Here is an 18,264-nt window from a genome sequence, read left to right as displayed (position 1 = left end):
TCTGGCATCTGAGGCTAAAGCAAAAAGCTGGGCAGTGACAGGAGACCCTCAGGCTTGGGGTTAGTGCTGGCAGTAGGGGACTTTGGTGTTTAGGGGCAGAAGTTGGTCTGAGTTGGATGCCGGAGGCATTCCCATGCACAGCCGGATTCCATATGCGGATTGCCACCTTAAGGGCTGAAGGAGATGCCTATGGTTGAGGTGGGGATTTTGGTGGAGTCGTCACCTTAGATGAGTCAGAGTCATCCAGTGAGTGAGGGGACTGTGAAGTGTTGGTCCCAGGAGCTGACACTAGGCAGTTAAGAGAGAAGATCAAGATCCAGTATGGTAGTCTGTGAAACAAGATTTGGAGGAACCCAGGGAAATTGGCTGGCAGGAGAGGAGTGGGCCCCACAGAAGATGATGCATTACTGCCACATTCTCTACATGTTTTATGCTGTCTGGTATGATTGATGGGAAGGATAAGAGAGGAGCCATCGGTGCCACCACTCTGGATAACTCTCTCACTATGAAGTCAGAGATGAATGTGCAGGTAAGGACTGAAGACCCTAGAGAGAGCCTGACCAGGCAGTGGCGCAGTGGATAGACCATCAGATTTTGACAGGGAGGACCCAGGTTCGAAACCCCGAGGTCACGAGCTTGAGCACGGGCTCATCTGGTTTGAATAAGGCTCACCAGCTTGACCCCAGGGTCACTGGCTTGAGTAAGGGGGTTACTCGGTCTGCTGTAGACCCCCCAGTCAAGGCACATATGAGAAAGTAATCAATGAACAACTATGGTGCCGTAGTGAATAATTGTTGCTTCTTATCTCTCCCTTCCTGACTGTCTGTCCCTCTCTGTCTCTCCTCTCTGTCCCTCTCTCTGTCTCTGTCACCAAAAAAAAAAAAAAGAGAGAGAGAAAGAAAAAAAGAAAGAAGAAAGAAAGAAAGAAATGAAATAAAAGAGAAAAAGAGATCCTGGAGAGTGAAGTGGCTGAGTGATTGTACCTATGAGATTTTAATTTAAGGATGGGAGTAAGTGACACACAACGATGCCAGTGGAGTTAAAGAGGATTTTTATTATATTTACCTGGAGGAGGATGTTTACCACGTAACACAGGGCTCTGTGGGGAGATACGAGGAAGGGGAAGCTTAGGCCAGAGTCTTTATTGTGCCATTCCAGGGAAATGCAGTGCGTGGGGGATGACAGCCCCGGGCTGCTTAGTTTGTATAAGGCTAGTGTTCCTGGGGCACGGGCCGTCCTCGCTGTCTGATACCCCACATTGGGCTGATTTTTAAAATTTTTTTTATTTTTTGTATTTTTTTGAAGTGAGAAGCTGGGAAGCAGAGAGACAGACTCCTGCATGCCCCCGACTGGGATCCATCAGCATGCCCACCAGGGGGCGATGCTCTGCTGCAACTGGAGCCATTCTAGAGCCTGAAGCGGAGGCCATGGAGCCATCCTCTTCTTCCAGGCTGACTTTGCTCCAGTGGAGCCTTGGCTGCTGGAGGGGAAGAGAGAGATAGAGCAAAAGGAGAGGGGGAAGGGTGGAGAAGCAAATGGGCGTTTCTCCTGTGTGCCCTGGCCGGGAATTGAACCCGGGACGTCCACACACCGGGCCGACACTCTACTGCTTATCCAACCAGTCAGGGCTATGGGGTGATTTTGATTAGGAGAAATACTCGCTTGGTGTGTGAGAGTGAGTTAAGGACTTTGTTCTTCCACTGGGCATTGTATTGCAAGGGTGACATAAACAATTTGGGTCATTATTTTAACCTGTAATTAATGTATGGCAAATAAACAAATTCAGAATCCATAGAAACACAGTTAAAACATGCTGCTCATCAATATTTCTATTCTTATTTTTACAGGGTCGTGTTATCTTTGAGGATGTGGCCATACATTTCTCCAAGGAGGAGTGGGCACTCCTAGATGAAGCTCAGAGAGGCTTGTACCACTGTGTCATGCTGGAGAACTTGGCACTTCTGTGTTCTGTAGGTAAGACCCTCACACCCACCCTGGGTCCTGGGCTGGACTCTGTTCTTCTTTTCAGGGCAGCTCTGCCCTTCCTACAGTGAGACCGTGGGCACCACTTCCTCTCCTGTTTTCTTGGCATATGTGTTGTTGATTCCAGACCCAGGAACCAACACTGTCCCCAAGCGGCCCCTTCCGTGGTGTGCTGAGTACTCATAAGACAATCTCAGGAGTCAGAAATCTGACATTTCTGTGAGAGAGTCCTGAGACCTGGGCTATTTCTGGTTGGGCCACTCAGGCTAGCTGCTGGACAGTTGGTACTTTAGCCCTCCCCTTCCTCTTGCTGAAATTTCTTGGGATTTGCTTGTGGCAGGAATTTTAGGCACAAACATAGTTACTGGATTTAGGAAACACTGCGTTGTTCTTACTGTCTGTCCTATGAAATTCTTAAAACTTCAGACTAATAGATGTCTACTCTTGGATTGTTCTGGGCGCAGTCTGCCACTCCTTTTCTTGTTTCTCACCCCAAACTGGCCACTTTCATGTGCCATATCAGTGTATACCTGAGCAGTGGAGAGGTTCCTGGGTTCTTGATAGGATAGGTATTGATAACGTGAGTGGTAAAAGATGCTCAGGAGCACATGGTCCTGGCCTGACCAGGCGGTGGAGCAGTGGATAGAGCGTCAGACTGGGATGCAGAGTATCAAGGTTCGAAACACTGAGGTGGCCGGCTTGAGCACAGGCTCATCTGGTTTGAACGTGGACTCACCAGCCTCAGTATAGGGTCACTGGTTTGAGCGTGTGACCACAAACATGACACCATAGTTGCTGGCTTGAGCCCAAAGGTCACTGGATTGAAGCCCAAGCTCGCTGGCTTGAGTAAGGGGTCAATCTCTCAGCTGGAGCCCCCCAATCAAGGCACATATGAGAAAACAATGAATGAACAACTAAAGTGTCACAACTATGAGTTGATGCTTCTTTTCTCTCTCCCTTTTTGTCTGTTTCTGTATGTCTCTCTCGCTAAATAATAAAAAAAAGAAAATAAAAAGAAAATCTCATGCCCAAAGCAGTGGTATTAGGACATGGGTCTTTAGGGATGAATAGGTCATAAAGGCAGAGCCCTCATGAATGAGATCAGTGCTCTTAGATACCCCCACAGAGCTCTGTAGTCCTTTTCACTATGTGAAGAACCAATGAGAAAAAATAAATAAATAAATAAATAAATAAATAAAGAACCAATGAGAAGACTGTGACTTAGAAGAGGGCCCTCACCTGACCATGCTGCCGTCCTGACCTCGGCATTCCATCCACCAAAACTGTGAGAAATAAATTTCTGTTATTTATAAGATTATTGTTGTTAAATTACTACCCACTCTGTGAGTGGTAATCTGTTATAGCAGCCTGAATGGACTAAGACCTCTGTCTTGACTCCTTTCTCGTCATCAGGACTGAGTTTTCCAGGCCTACCTCTGCACAGCAGGCTTTATTCTCGCTGGTTCTGGGCCCCCTTCCCTATCCGCAGTCCATGCATTATTTTATGGGTGTGTCTCACTCACGTTTCTCATGGGGCAGCCCCCTCCCACCAAAGTCAACACGTACATACATCACTGGCATTTCTCTACTTTCAGATAGTTCTCATGGAACCCAGGATGGGGAGACACCTTTGGAGCAAGGTGATTCTGCCAGCGTGTCTCAGGTCAGGACTCTAAAACCAGGTCTTTCCACCCAGAAGACCCAACCCTTTGAGAAGAAGAAGGACATTTTGCAATTGGCTGAGCAAGGTGACATGTACTCTGATCAAGGACTACACATTTGTGGGACAAATTTGCATCAGCACCATGTGGAGCAGATAGGAGACAATATGCCCCCAAGCTTTGAGGGGAGGCTTTCATTCGTGATCAGTGGCAGCACTCACATGGCAAAGAAGACCTTCACATGCAATAAAAGTGAAAAGGACTTCCCAGCCAGCACAGGACAACTCCAGCACCTGCCTTCTGACAGTGGCTGGAAGCCACATGGGGACACCAAGTGCAGAGAGGCCTTTGAAAGTGGACAAAATGATTACAAGTGCACTCAGTGTGGGAAAAGCTTCAGCCGACAACAGCTACTTGTTCAGCACCAGAAAATCCATACCGGAGTAAGGCCTTATGAGTGCAGCAAATGTGGGATGGCCTTCATTAGAAAGTTCCATCTTGTTCAGCACCAAAGAGTCCACACTGGAGAAAAGCCTTTTAAGTGCAGTGAGTGTGGGAAACTTTTTAGGTACAAGTCCACACTCATTGGTCACCAGAGAGTCCACACAGAATCAAGCCATTATGAGTGTAGCAAATGTGGGGAATTCTTCAAGTACAAAGCCAACTTCGTGAAACATCAGCGAATTCACACTGGAGAATGGCCTTATGAGTGCAGAGAATGTGGAAAATTCTTTAGATATAACTACAGACTCATAAGACATGCGAGGGTTCACACTGGAGAAAGGCCTTATCAGTGCAGTGAGTGTGGGAAATTTTTCAGGTATAGCTCCACATTCATTAGACACCAGAGAATTCACACTGCAGAAAGGCCTTATGGTTGTAGCGAATGCGGCAAGTTCTTTCGGTACAACTCTACACTCATCAAACATCAGAGAGTTCACACCGGAGAAAGGCCTTATGAGTGCCATGATTGTGGGAAGTTCTTTAGGTACACTTCCACACTCATTAGACATCAGCGTGTTCACACTGTTGAAAGGCCTTATGAATGCAGCTTATGTGGACAATTCTTTAAATACAAGTCCAAGCTCATTAAACATTGGCAAGATCACACTGGAGAAAGGCCATATGAGTGCAGTGAATGTGGGAAATCCTTTAGGTACCACTGCAGACTCATTAGACATAAGAGAGTTCACACCGGAGAAAGGCCATATGAATGCAGTGAATGTGGGAAATTCTTCAGGTACAACTCCAACCTCATTAAACATTGGAGAAATCACACTGGAGAGAGGCCTTATGAGTGCAGTGAATGTGGGAAAGCTTTTAGCCACAAGCATATACTTGTTGAGCATCAAAAAATCCACACTGGAGAAAGGCCTTATGAGTGCAGCAAATGTCAGAAGGCCTTCATTAGAAAATCCCACCTTGTTCATCACCAGAAAATCCACAATCAAGACCGGCCTATGAGCACAGTGAATGTGGGGAGTTACTCAGATACAACTCCAACCTCATTAAATAGACTTCACACTGGCAAAGACCTTGTGAGTGCAAAAAATATGGTAAATCTTTTAGGTTCCACTCCAAACTCATTACACTGGAAAAGTGCCTCATAAGTTCACATTGAAGTAGGGCCTTCTGAGTATATGAACGTGGGAGTGTTTAGGTGCAACTCCAGCTCTTTTGTACATCAGAGATTTCACAAAGGAGAAAGCATGTTAGTGCCACGTATGTAGGCACCTGCTCAGCCCAAACTCCCTGCCCATTCTGGCTCTAAAAGTTCATGCCAGAGACCTCAGCCAAGAGTCTGCTGTCATTTATCCCTGCAAACCACTGTTATACTTTTTTTTTTTAATTTTACATTTCTAATAGTGGCAAAATACATGTAACAAAGGTTACCCTCCAGCATTTTAACAGTACAGTTTATTAATGTTAAAAACTCACATATTTGTGCAACTGATTTCTATCTTGCTAAACTGAAACTCAGCACTCATTAACAAACTTCTACCTTTACCCTACTGCAAAGGTAGAACCACATTCTATACTGCTCAGCTCACAAAAATTAGGGAATATTTCAAGATGAATACGAAGTGATAAAATATCCCTGAATTTTTGTGATCAGTGTACTCTGTCTCTTTGAATTTGACTACTCCAGAATCATATAGTAATGGTGTTCTACATTCTATACTGCTCACAAAGTTTAGGGGATATTTCAAAATGAGTATGAAGTGATAAAATATCCTATAATTTTTGTTTGGCTCTTCGAATTTGACTACTCTGGATTCATACAGTATTGGTGTTTTTGTGACTGGCTTATTTTGCTTCGTAAAATTTCCCCGTGTTGAAGCACTTGTCAGCATTTCCTTCTGTCTTGAGAGAGAATGAGAGTTGACTCACCTGAGTCCTGGGGAATGGTACTGATGGAGTCAGTATGGCTTTGCCAGACGTTATACTATTTCTAGAGAAAAAGGAAATTAAATTTTATATAGAATCTTTAACAGCTTTATTGACACATTGACATAAGTTGCATTTATTATAAGTTTAAAGTTATTTTCATATATGTACACAGTGGAACTATCATCCAAGTCATGATAATGAATATACCCATTGCCTCTATAGTTTTCATTGGTCCCTTTTTATTCTCTTTCCCAGTTCTACACACCTTAGCCATCCCTAGGTACACACTATAGTTTGCATTTCTAGAATTTTATATAAAAGAAATACTACAGTTACTCTTGTATGACTTTTTACTAAGTGCATATATGTGTTTTTAATATCCATGTTGTGTGTGCAGAAGCATGGCATTAAGAATAGGGAAGGCTATGTTATGTATTAGAGTGGTATTGTGTGTATACGACAAATATGCTTTTACATTCTGACAATCACTGACAGAGTTGTTTAAAGTGGGAAAGTGAAGTTTAAGCAATAAATTTAAATGTAGTTTCATATTAATTCATTATCAAAAAATTTTCATTCCTCTGCTACATACACAGCCATATAAATTTATCCCTACTCATTCGACTTTTTCTTTTTTTAGTAATGTCTTTAAGCTGTTAGATTCTTTCAAGAGAAGGAAAATAATATATGGTAAGATTTGCAAAGTAAAGATAATAGGCCTGACCTGTGATGGCGCAGTGGATAAAGCGTCGACCTGGAGTGCTGCGGTTGCCGGTTCAAAACCCTGGTTTCCCTGGTCAACACACATATGGGAGTTGATGCTTCCTGCTCCTCCCCCCTTTCTCTCTCCCTCTCCCTCTCTCTCTCTCTCTCTCCTAAAATGAATAAATTTTTTAAAAAAATAATAGAAGGAATTAGTAAAGGTAAAATAAAACATTTTCTTAATGCAACAGGTTATAGTTTGTCCACCATAAAAGCAGCAATGTATTCAAATATGTATGTGAATATATATAAGTGAAAAAAATAAATGCAATGATACATGGATGAGACAGAATAATTAAAAATAATAGTAATGGATTCTAGTATGTATTTGTGAATATATATGAGAAGTGCATAGCAATGATACAGGGACTGGACAGAGGAATTAGGATTATTTTGTATGTTAAGATGCCACTACCTCTGCAGTGGCATAGTGGTATTTAAAAGTGGGTTTGGCCTTAACATGTGGTGGTGCATTGGATAGAGCGTCGGATTGGGACGCAGAGGACCCAGGTTCAAAATCCCAAGTGATTTGAGCAAGCAAGGCTCACCAGCTTGAGCCCAAGGTCGCTGATTTAAGCAAAGCGGCACTCAGTCTGCTGTAGCCCCCGGTCAAGGCACATATGAGAAAGCAATCAATGAACAACTAAGGTTCCTCAATGAAGAATTGATGCTTCTCATCTCTCTCCCTTCCTGTCTGTCCCTATATGTTTCTCTGTCACTAAATAGCACACATGATTCTGGCACAAAATGGCATAAAATAAGTCACGTTCTTCTCAGATGGGTTTCAAATTCGTAAAAGAACTGAAAAACATCTCTGATATGGAGTAGTAAATTTTTGAAAACGTGTTTTTCAGCGGGTTCCAACATAGGCACTGACATACAACCGGGTATGTCGTTCTGGGAACCAGAGTCACAGCACCACCCTACTTCTGTGCCTCCTGGTCTCTCCCACTGTCTGAAGTCTTTCCTCATTCTGGACCCCATATATTGTTAGCTCTATTAAGTGAATCCAGATCACGTGTATTTAAAAAGCCACAGGAGGCCTACAGCTATGAGTGGACTTCGCGTCATTGTGACATCGCGGTTCCATTGTAGGTGTTGCTGCTCCGAACTTGCTCTGCTCCGGGGGTCTGACATAACCGGCCGCTCATCTTCCTTGACTCCCTGCACTGCTTTCTGAGAAAGCTGGTAGGTCCTCTTTAAGAAGGAGCGAAGTGCTACCCTCTTAGGAGCCCCGTCATTCCATTCACCATTGCCCCTGACCCTGTTACTTGGCCTTTAATCGCCACTAGGGACCGACTTGGAAAGTGAGACGGTGACAGGTGGTGGCGAATGCGGGAACTGCAATACCCAGAAGTCTTTGCGGCTGAGGAGCGACGCACGTACAGCATAGACAAACGAAGGGGGCAGGACTTCCGGCGCTTGTTTTGAGCGGCATTTCAATCGCCCTCCGGTCGTTCCCCGGGTTAGCACCTCAGAGGTGAGTGGTCCGGAAAAGACCGGCAGACAGGCGGAGGCCACCGTGAGGCCCGGTGCCCTGTTCCCGCCCTCTCTCCTCGACTCTCCCCACAGGCGGAGGCGGGGCCGCGCGTGCGCGCAAGTCAGGTGAGTGCTGCGTGCGTCCGGCCTCACCTCTGAGTCGGTGCCCGGATGGAGCGGCGCTTCCTGTTCTCGGCGTGAGGCCTGTGTACTTGGCTTGAGCAAGGGGTCACTCTCTCTGCTGCAGCCCTCCAGTCAAGCACATGTGAGAAAGCAATCAATAAACAACTAAGGAGCTGCAACAAAGAATTGATGCTTCTCATCTCCCTTCCTGTCTTTCTGTCCCTGTCCCTCTCTCTGTTTCTGTCACAAAATAAAATGACTGAAACCAAGTGGAGGAATGGAGGTGGTGAGGTCACGCTGCTGACCCCAGTGCAACAACAGTGGACTTGTGATGACACTTTGGAAAAGCTTCATAGAGCAGAAGGTGTTTACTGTTGCAAGGAAAAGAAAAGTTTGGCGTCAGCTGGCTTCCTAGGTAGTTCTGCCTGAACATCTGAAAGTATGGAATTAAGGGAATTAGGGAAAGGAGCAGGGTTCAGTGGGAAGATAATGGACATGTTGAGCTCGAGCCCGAGATGTATCAGGGTGGACATGTCATATGTGTAGGTGAAGAAAAGGGTCTGGAGGTAGAGAAAGGGGGCAAGAATGGAGACATCAAAGGAGTGGAGTGTGTGGAGTGACCAGGGCCTGGCCTGAGGACCAGATGGAGGAGGGAGGGTCCTAAGGTTCTTATTCTGAATGGGCCCTGTGGTGGGGGAGGGGAGGCCGTGGGAAGAGGGTCTTGGCAACTTTGATGCTCCCTCGGAGAAGGGCAGACCTGACATGGGGATTCTAGCCTCAATCTGCAGAAAAGGAGGATTTCTGGGGAAAGGCGCTTCCTTCAGTAGAGCCTGGGGTCTGCGCTGGTTTAAAATCTCTGCCCTAGGACGCCCCCAACCCTCAGGGCCACTCCCTGTGGAGTAAAAGAACAGTCAGCCAGACTGTTAGAGCTTCTGGGTCCTAGACTGGGGGCACTGCAGCCTCACCTCCACCTCTCAGGGCAAGAGGGATGAGCCACTCCTTTAGTCAAGGGCCCCACACAAGCACATTAAAGAGGATCATGTAGCAGGCAGACCTGGTTACAGAATGGACAATAGCTGAACTACCAGCTCAGTCCTTAAAACAATTTAAGAATGTATGAAAAGCGCCCTGGATGTTTGGCTCAGCAGTACAGCGTCAGACGGCTGTGTGGAAGTCCCAGGTTCGGTTCCTGACCATGGCACACAGGAGAACTGCCCATCTGCTTGTCCACCCTTCCTCCTCTTCTTTTTCTCTATCTCTCTCTTCCCCTCCCGCAGCCAAGGCTCCAATGAAGCCAAGTTGGCACTTCACTGAGGATGGATGGGTCCATGGCCTCTGCCTCAGGTGCTAGAATGGCTCCAGTTGCAGCGGAGCAACACCCCAGATGGGAAGAGCATCACCCCCTGATGGGCTTGCTGGTGGATCCCCGTTGGGCAGGAGTCTGTCTGCAGCCCTCCACTTCTCACTTCTGGGAAAAAATAAAAAGAATAAGAAAAGCATCCTAGCCAAAGTAGCTCAATGAATACAGTGTAGTCTCTTGCACTAAGGTTATGGGTTTTAACCCAAGCCCAGCCTGCATGAAAATCAATCAATGAGTGTACAACTAAATGGAACAAGTAAGTGGTTAATGAGTTGATACTTCTCTCATTCTCTCCCTCTCTCCTCTCTCTCTCTCTCTCTCTCTCTCTCTCTCCCTCCTCCTTTCCTCTCTCTCAAATAAATGGAAAAATATTTGCAGTATTAAAAATAAATAAGGCGGCTCTCGTGGAGGCAGCTAGAACGAGGCTGGGGAGTATTGAGCCTCGCGTTGTGCCCTGCGCTGCCCAGACTGGCAAACAATACAGTCAGGATGGCTAAAGGTGATCCCAAGAAGCCAAAGGGCAAGATGTCTGCTTATGCCTTTGTGCAGACATGCAGAGAGGAACATAAGAAGAAAAACCCAGAGGTTCCTGTCAATTTTGCAGAATTTTCTAAGAAGTGCTCCGAGAGGTGGAAGACAATGTCAGGGAATTAGAAATCTAAATTTGATGAGATGGCAAAGGCAGATAAAGTACGCTATGATCAGAAAATGAAGGATTATGGACCAGCTAAGGGAGTCAAGAAGAAGGACCCTAATGCTCTCAAAAGGCCACCGTCTGGATTCTTCCTGTTCTGTTCAGAATTCCGCCCCAAGATCAAATCCACAAACCCTGACATCTCTATTGGAGATGTGGCAAAGAAGCTGGGCGAGATGTGGAATAATTTAAGTGACAATGAAAAGCAGCCTTACAACAATAAGGCTGCAAAGCTGAAGGAGAAGTATGAGAAGGATGTTGCCAACTATAAATCTAAAGGAAATTTTTTTTTCTTTTTTTCTGAAGCTGGAAACGGGGAAAGACAGTCAGACAGACTCCCGCATGCGCCCGACCGGGATCCACCTGGCACGCCTACCAGGGGCGACGCTCTGCCCCTCCGGGGCGTCGCTCTGCCCAGACCAGAGCCACTCTAGCGCCTGGGGCAGAGGCCAAGTAGCCATCCCCAGCGCCTGGGCCATCTTTGCTCCAATGGAGCCTTGGCTGCGGGAGGGGAAGAGAGAGACAGAGAGGAAGGGGGAGGTGGAGAAGCAAAGGGGCGCTTCTCCTATGTGCCCTGGCCGGGAATCGAACCCGGGTCCCCCGCACGCCAGGCCGACGCTCTACCGCTGAGCCAACCGACCAGGGCCTAAAGGAAAATTTGATGGTGCAAAAGGCCCTGCTAAAGTTGCCTGGAAAAAGGTGGAAGAGGAAGATGAAGATGAAGATGAGGAGGAAGAGGAGAAGGAGAAGAGGAAGATGAATAAAAGAACTTTATATCTGTCTCCTTGTGAATACCTTAGAGTAGGGGAGCGCTGTAATTGACAACAGCTCTTAAGAGGTGTCTGTTGCCCTCATTAGGATTAATCACACAATTGGATCATGATCATATATGTAGTCTTTCAAAGAGCTCTAGAAATTGTCAGTGGTTTACATGAAGTGGCCATGGGTGTCTGGAGCACCCTGAAACTGTATCAAAGTTGTACATATTTCCAAACATTTTTAAAATGAAAAGGCTCTCGTGTTCTCCTCACTCTGTGCACTTTGCTGTTGGTGTAACAAGGCATTTAAAAATGTTTTTGCCATTTTCTTTAATCAGTAAGGTGGTATCTATATGATTATTGTCTAGAAATCCTGGGTTATCAACTGTATATATCTATAGTTTGTAAAAAGAACAAAACAACCAAGACAAGCTTTTGATGCTCTTTGCTTGGTTTTGAGAATGTGGGGAAGATGCCTTTTGGAGAGGCTGTAGCTCAGGGCTTTCAATGTGAGGCTGGACCTGTGGACACTGCAGTGGGCATCCATTTAGCTTTAGGTTGTCTTGTTTTTGTATATAGTGACGTAGCATTTTGCCATTCTTAGCTGTGGAAGGCATGAGAAGTGTTTGGATTTTAGTTAAGTGCTGTAGTTTTTACCTGTTTCTTGTAAAACAAACTAGAACTCTTTGTTGTCAGCAAAAAGCCACTGCATTGATGAAAGTTCAGGAACCTTCTGTACTAAACACAATTTGCAACATTTTGTTATTTTTTTGTATGTTTAGAATGCTGAAATGTTTTTGAAGTTAAATAAACGGCATTACATTTTTAAGCTGTTCTCTGTAAAAACAAAAAATAATAATAAATAAACAATATATGAAAAGTTTTTTTATTTAAACACGAATAAACCAGCATCTCTCTAATTTTGTACACACTGGTAGGTAGTTAGAAATGAACCTATTCAACAGGTCAACTTATGCAAACACTTTATACTTGGTTTGACATTAATTTACCTGTAAGTATGCATGTCCAATTAATGTAGTTTTAGATGTGAATGCTTTGAAATCTTTTTTTTTTTTTAAGATATTATTTATTGCTTTTAGAGGTGAGAAAGAAAAAAAGGCAAGCCTAGGGACGGTGGGGAAGTCGCAGTTCTTACTGATTGCTTTTCTATGTGCCTTGACCAGAGAGGCCAGGGTTTCAAACTGGTGACTTCAGAACTCCAGGTCAACACTTTATCCACAGCGCCACCACAGGTCAGGCAACCCTCTGAAATCTTACAAAGCAGTAACATTAAAGACCTCAATTTCAAAACTTGACCACTTCATTGTACTGAAAATATGTACAAACTGTTGATTCTATGACTATAATAGCTGATCATGGTATATACTCCTTATATTTGATACCAGTTTGAGCCCGATGGAGTTGGAAGCATTCTGACCCCATCAACATTTTCTTTTCCCTGAGTTCTTCTCCAGGGTCACCCAGCTCATGAGGCCGACCTGCTTTCTGAGCCGCTGAGCTCAGACCATCGGGCTCAGATCACTTTGCTCCAGGGCAGGGCCACGGTGATGTTCCCGCTCAGCAGGTGGGATCCTACCATGGTTACCTAATTCTCATGGCATTCCTCTTCCCACAGGGTCCCATGGCAGTGGCAGAAATACTTTCGGATCCCGCACAGGTGAGTAGAATGTGTCCATTATCACCCATCCCAGTTACCACTCCAGTGGTTTTGGCACCTTGACATGTGTCTCCTCAGGGCATGGTAATGTCCTGGACCTTCTCCCATCCTTCTCACTCTCTTGAGTCTGAAGACCTGAGTTTTCACCAGGCCTGTGTTGTAGGAAGCTGTTCCCATCTCTGACAACGGAAGGTGTAAGATGTGGCAGGGAATTCTGGGCACAGGATTTAGAGTGTTCAAATGCTAGGAGATGATGAGAGAAGAAGAGGGCCTGAATACTCACAGGGCAGGTGGTGCAGTACAGAAGGGGGAGAGGGCTGAGGAACGTGACATCCTTGCAGCTGAGGCTCAAGCAAGAAGCTGGGTGGTGACAGGAGACCTTCAGGCTTGGGTTTAGCACAGGCATAGGGGACTTTGGTGTTTATAAGCAGAATAGGGTCTGAATTGGATGCTGGAGGCATTTCCCATGCACGGCCTAGATTCCATGTGCAGACTGATACCTTAGGGGAGTGGTCCCCCACCCCCGGGCCACAATCCGGTACCAGTCTGTGGGCCATTTGTTACTGGTCCGCAGAGAAAGAATAAATAACTTACATTATTTTTGTTTAATTTATATTTAAGTCTGAATGATGTTTTATTTTTTTAATTTATTTTTATTTATTTATTCATTTTAGAGAGGAGAGAGAGAAGGAGAGAGAGAGGGAGAGAGAGAGAGAGGAGAGAGAGAGGAGAGAGACAGGGGGGAGGAGCTGGAAGCATCAACTCCCATATGTGCCTTGACCAGGCAAGCCCAGGGTTTCGAACCGCGATGTTTTATTTTTAAAAAATGACCAGATTCCGCCTGACCAGGTGGTGGCGCAGTGGATAGAGCGTCGGACTGGGATGCGGAAGGACCCAGGTTCGAGACCCCGAGGTCGCCAGCTTGAGCGCGGGCTCATCTGGCTTGAGCAAAGAGCCCACCAGTTTGGACCCAAGGTCGCTAGCTCCAGCAGGGGGTTACTCGGTCTGCTGAATGCCCACGGTCAAGGCACATGTGAGAAAGCAATCAATGAACAACTAAGAAGTCGCAATGCGCAACGAGAAACTGATGATTGATGCTTCTCATCTCTCTCCTTTCCTGTCTGTCTGTCCCTGTCTATCTCTGCCTCTGTTAAAAATAAATAAATAAATAAAGTTTAAAAAAAAAAAAAAATGACCAGATTCCCTCTGTTACATCCGTCTAAGACTCACTCTTGACACTTGTCTCGATCATGTGATACATTTATCCGTCCCACCCTAAAGGCTGGTCTGTGGCCCAAAAAAGGTTGGGGACCACTGCCTTAGGGTGTGAAGGAGATGCCAATGGTTGAGCTGGGGATTTCGGTGGAGTTTTCCCGTTGCAAGAGTCAGAGTCATTGACCCACAGGCCATGGCATTGCACACTTAAGAGAGAAGGAGGGGCCCTGGCTGGTTGGCTCAGTGGTAGAGTGTCGGCCCAGCGTGTGGAAGTCCCAGGTTTGATTCCCAGCCAAGGCACACAGGAGAAGCGCCCATCTTCTTCTCCACCCATCTTCCTCTCCTTCCTCTTTATCTCTCTCTTCCCCACCTGCAGCTAAGGCTCCATTGGAGCAAAGAGGGCCCGGGTGCTGAGAATGGCTCCATGGCCTCCAACTCAGGAGGTAGAATGGCTCCGGTTGCAATGGAGCAACACCACAGATGGGCGGAGCATCGCTCCCTGGTGTGCATGCCGGGTGGATTTCAGTTGGACACATGTGGGAGTCTGTTTCTCTGCCTCCCCCTGCTTATCACTTCAGAAAAACAAACAAAATTAAAATAGAGAGAGAGAAGGACAAGTCCCAGACTGGTAGTCTGTGAGACAGGATCTGGGGGACGCCAGGGATATTGGCTGGCAGGAGAGAGGTGGGGCCAACAGAAGGTTCTTTTCTGTTTCATCTCCCACACGTCTGATGCCATGTGGTATGATCAATGGGAAGGACAGAGTTGGCACCTGTACCTCCACACCAGATAACTCTCTCACTGTGAAGTCAAGGAGGAGATGGATGTACAGGTAATGACTGAAGATCCTGGAGAGAAAAGTGGATGAGTGATTGTACCCATGGGATTTTTATTTAATGAGGTGAATGAGCAAGTGACACATAGGCCAGAGAATTTAAAGAGGTTTTTTATTACATTTACTGGGAGGAGGGCGTTCAACACATAACACAGGGCTCTGTGTGGAGGTACGAGGGAAGGGAAGCTTAGGCCAGAGCCTTTATTGTGCCATTCCAGGGAAATGCAAGGCATGGGGTATGATAGCTCCGGGCTGCTTAGTTTGTATAAGGCTAGTGTTCCTGGGACACAGAGGCTGTCCTCGCTGTCTGATACCCCGCCCTGGGCTGATTTAGATTAGGGAAAAATTCTCACTTAGTGTGTGAGAGTTAGTTAAAAATTTTGTTCATTAATGGGCTTTCGATTGCAAGGGTGATACAATTTGGGTCAGTAGTTTAACCTGTAATTAATGGATGGCAAATAGACAAATTTAGAATCCGCAGAAACACAGTTAAAACATGCTGCTCATCAACCAACCTGTCATTATTTTTATAGGGCCGTGTGGCCTTTGAGGATGTGGCCATACATTTCTCCCAGGAGGAGTGGGGACTCCTGGATGAGGCTCAGAGACGTCTGTACTGCTGTGTGATGCTGGAGAACTTGGCACTTCTGTGTTCTGTAGGTAAGGCCCTCACTCCCACCCAGGATCCTGGGCTGAGCTCTGTTCTATTCCTTTTCAGGGCAACTCTGTCCTTCCTACAGTGAGACCGTGGGCACCACTTCCTGTCCTGTTTTCCTGGCACCTATGTAGTTGGTTCCAGACCAGGCTGTGTGCCTTGTGCCCAAGAAGCACTTTCCCTGGTACTCTGAGTACTCCCCAGGTCTCTGGCTTGAGCTCAAGGTCAATAGCTTGAGCTAGGGGACACTGGATTAACTGGAGCCTCCTGGTCAAGGCACATGTGAGAAAGCAGTCAATGAACAACTAAGGAGCTGCAACAATTAGTTGATGCTTCTCATCTCGCTCCCTTTCTGTCAGTCTGTCTCAACAAAAAAAAAAAAAAAAAAAAAAAAAAAGAGAGAGAGAGAGAGAGAGAGAAAATCTCATGCCCAAAGTGGTGGTATTAGGACATTGGAACTTTAGGGGGTGATTAAGTCATTACTGCAGAGCCCTCATGAATGAGATTAGTGTTCTAATAAAAGAGACCCCCAAGAGCTCCGTAGCCCCTTTATGAGGGCCCCCACCTGAATATGCTGCCATCCTGATCTCGGCATTATTTATCTCCAGGACTGTGATAAATAAATTGTTGTTGCTTATAAGATTATTGTTGTTGCCTGACCAGGCAGTGGCGCAGTAGATAGAGCGTCGGACTGGGATGTGGAAGGACCCAGGTTCAAGACCCCAAGGTCGCCAGCTTGAGCGCAGGCTCATCTGGCTTGAGCAAAAAGCTCACCAGCTTGGACCCGAGGTCGCTGGCTCAAGAAAGGGGTTACCCGGTCTGCTGAAGGCCCACTTTCAAGGCACATATGAGAAAGCAATCAATGAACAACTAAGGTGTTGCAACGAAAAACTGATCATTGATGTTTCTCATCTCCATTCCTGTCTGTTGGTCCTTATCTATTCCTCTCTCTGACTCTCTCTGTCCTTGTAAGAAAATTAAATTAAATTAAAAAAAAAAAGATTATTGTTGTTGCCCTGGCCGATTGGCTCAGTGGTAGAGTGTTGGCCCAGCGTGTGGAAGTCCTGGGTTTGATTCCCAGTCAGGGCACATAGGAGAAGTGCCCATCTGCTTGCTTCTCCATCCTTCCTCTTCTCCTTTCTCTCTGTCTCTCTCTTCCCCTCCCACTGCCAAGGCTCTACTGGAGCAAAAATTGTCCCGGGCACTCAGGACAGCTCCATGGCCTCCATCTCAGGCGCTAGAATGGCCTGACCACAACGGTGGCCTGGCCACAATGGAGCAATGCCCCAGATGGGCACAGTAGTGCCCCCTGGTGGACATGTCAGGTGGATCCTGGTCCGACTCATGTGGGAGTTTGTCTGCCTCCCCACTTCTAACTTCAGAAAAAAAAAATATTATTGTTGTTAAATTACCACCCACTCTGTGTGTGGTAATCTGTTATAGCAGCCTGAATGGACTAAGACCTCTGTCTTGACTCCTTTCTTGTCATCAGGATTGAGTTTTCCAGGCCCACCTCTGCACAGCAGGCTTTATTCTCGCTGGTTCTGGGCCCCCTTCCCTATCCGCAGTCCATGCATTATTTTATGGGTGTGTCTCACTCATGTTTCTCATGGGGCAGCCCCCTCCCACCAAAGTCAACACGTACATACATCACTGGCATTTCTCTGCTTTCAGATAGTTTGCATGGAGCTCAGGATGAGGAGACTCCTTTGGAGCAAGGTGATTCTGCCAGCGTGTCTCAGGTCAGGACTCTAAAACCAGGTCTTTCCACCCAGAAGACCCAACCCTGTGAGAAGAAGAACATTTTGCAATTGGCTGAGCAAGGTGACATGTACTCTGATCAAGAACTACACATTTGTGGGACAAATTTGCGTCAGCACCATGTGGAGCAGGTAAGAGACAATATGCCCCCAAAGTTTGAGGGGAGGCTTTCATTCGTGATCAGTGGCAGCACTCACATGGCAAAGAAGACCTTCACATGCAATAAAAGTGAAAAGGACTTCCCAGCCAGCACAGGACAACTCCAGCACCTGCCTTCTGACAGTGGCTGGAAGCCACATGGGGACACCGAGTGCAGAGAGGCCTTTGAAAGTGGACAAAATGATTACAAGTGCACTCAGTGTGGGAAAAGCTTCAGCCGACAACAGCTACTTGTTCAGTACCAGGAAATCCATACCGGAGTAAGGCCTTATGAGTGCAGCAAATATGGGATGGCCTTCATTAGAAAGTTCCACCTTAGGCCCTGGCCGGTTGGCTCAGTGGTAGAGCGTTGGCCTGGCGTGCAGAAGTCCTGGGTTCGATTCCCGGCCAGGGCACACAGGGGAAGCGCCCATCTGCTTCTCCACCCCTCCCCCTCTCCTTCCTCTCTGTCTCTCTCTTCCCCTCCCACAGCCGAGGCTCCATTGGAGCAAAGATGGCCCGGACGCTGGGGATGGCTCCTTGGCCTCTGCCCCAGGTGCTAGAATGGCTCTGGTCTCAACAGAGCGACGCCCGGAGGAGCAGAGCATCCCCCCTTGGTGGGCAGAGTGTCGCCCCCTGGTGGGCGTGCCGGGTGGATTCCAGTCGGGCGCATGCGGGAGTCTGTCTGACTATGTCTCCCCGTTTCCAGCTTCAGAAAAATACCAAAAAAAAAAAAAAAAGAAAAAAGAAAAAGAAAGTTTCACCTTGTTC

The 18,264-nt window shown here is 46.5% G+C and overlaps 2 protein-coding genes, 1 long non-coding RNA gene and 1 pseudogene across 11 annotated transcripts in view; all 4 read left to right on the top strand.

The window, feature by feature from the left end:
- Positions 1 to 6,590, top strand: part of LOC136331825 (zinc finger protein 548-like) — a 50,979-nt gene extending 44,389 nt beyond the window's left edge. For 8 of the 9 annotated variants that reach the window (XM_066270866.1, XM_066270872.1, XM_066270864.1 and 5 more), the window contains 2 exons: positions 1,848 to 1,974; positions 3,579 to 6,590. In XM_066270866.1, coding sequence (XP_066126963.1) covers positions 1,848 to 1,974; positions 3,579 to 5,254 — 1,803 coding nt within the window. In that variant the 3' untranslated portion in view covers positions 5,255 to 6,590. Of the gene's footprint in view, positions 1 to 9; positions 530 to 1,847; positions 1,975 to 3,578 lie in introns of those variants that run through there. The other variant, XM_066270868.1, reaches the window with a different exon arrangement.
- Positions 6,591 to 8,255: 1,665 nt separating this feature from the next.
- LOC136331837 (uncharacterized) lies at positions 8,256 to 14,029 on the top strand. Its single transcript, XR_010730547.1, has 3 exons — positions 8,256 to 8,402; positions 12,848 to 12,889; positions 13,739 to 14,029. It is a non-coding gene; the product is annotated as an uncharacterized lncRNA (long non-coding RNA).
- Positions 10,201 to 11,275, top strand: LOC136328797 (high mobility group protein B3 pseudogene; annotated as a pseudogene).
- Positions 14,030 to 14,924: 895 nt separating the features above from the next.
- Positions 14,925 to 18,264, top strand: part of LOC136330109 (zinc finger protein 548-like) — a 13,777-nt gene continuing 10,437 nt past the window's right edge. The window contains exons 1-3 of the mRNA XM_066266627.1: positions 14,925 to 14,936; positions 15,473 to 15,599; positions 17,269 to 17,821. Of these exons, the coding sequence (XP_066122724.1) occupies positions 14,925 to 14,936; positions 15,473 to 15,599; positions 17,269 to 17,821 (692 nt within the window). The remainder of the gene's footprint in view (positions 14,937 to 15,472; positions 15,600 to 17,268; positions 17,822 to 18,264) is intronic.

This window comes from Saccopteryx bilineata, chromosome 3 (assembly GCF_036850765.1).
Source record: "Saccopteryx bilineata isolate mSacBil1 chromosome 3, mSacBil1_pri_phased_curated, whole genome shotgun sequence".
Taxonomy (NCBI): domain Eukaryota; kingdom Metazoa; phylum Chordata; class Mammalia; order Chiroptera; family Emballonuridae; genus Saccopteryx; species Saccopteryx bilineata.
Note: the sequence above shows the minus strand (reverse complement) of the source record. Positions and strands in the feature narration are given on the sequence as shown.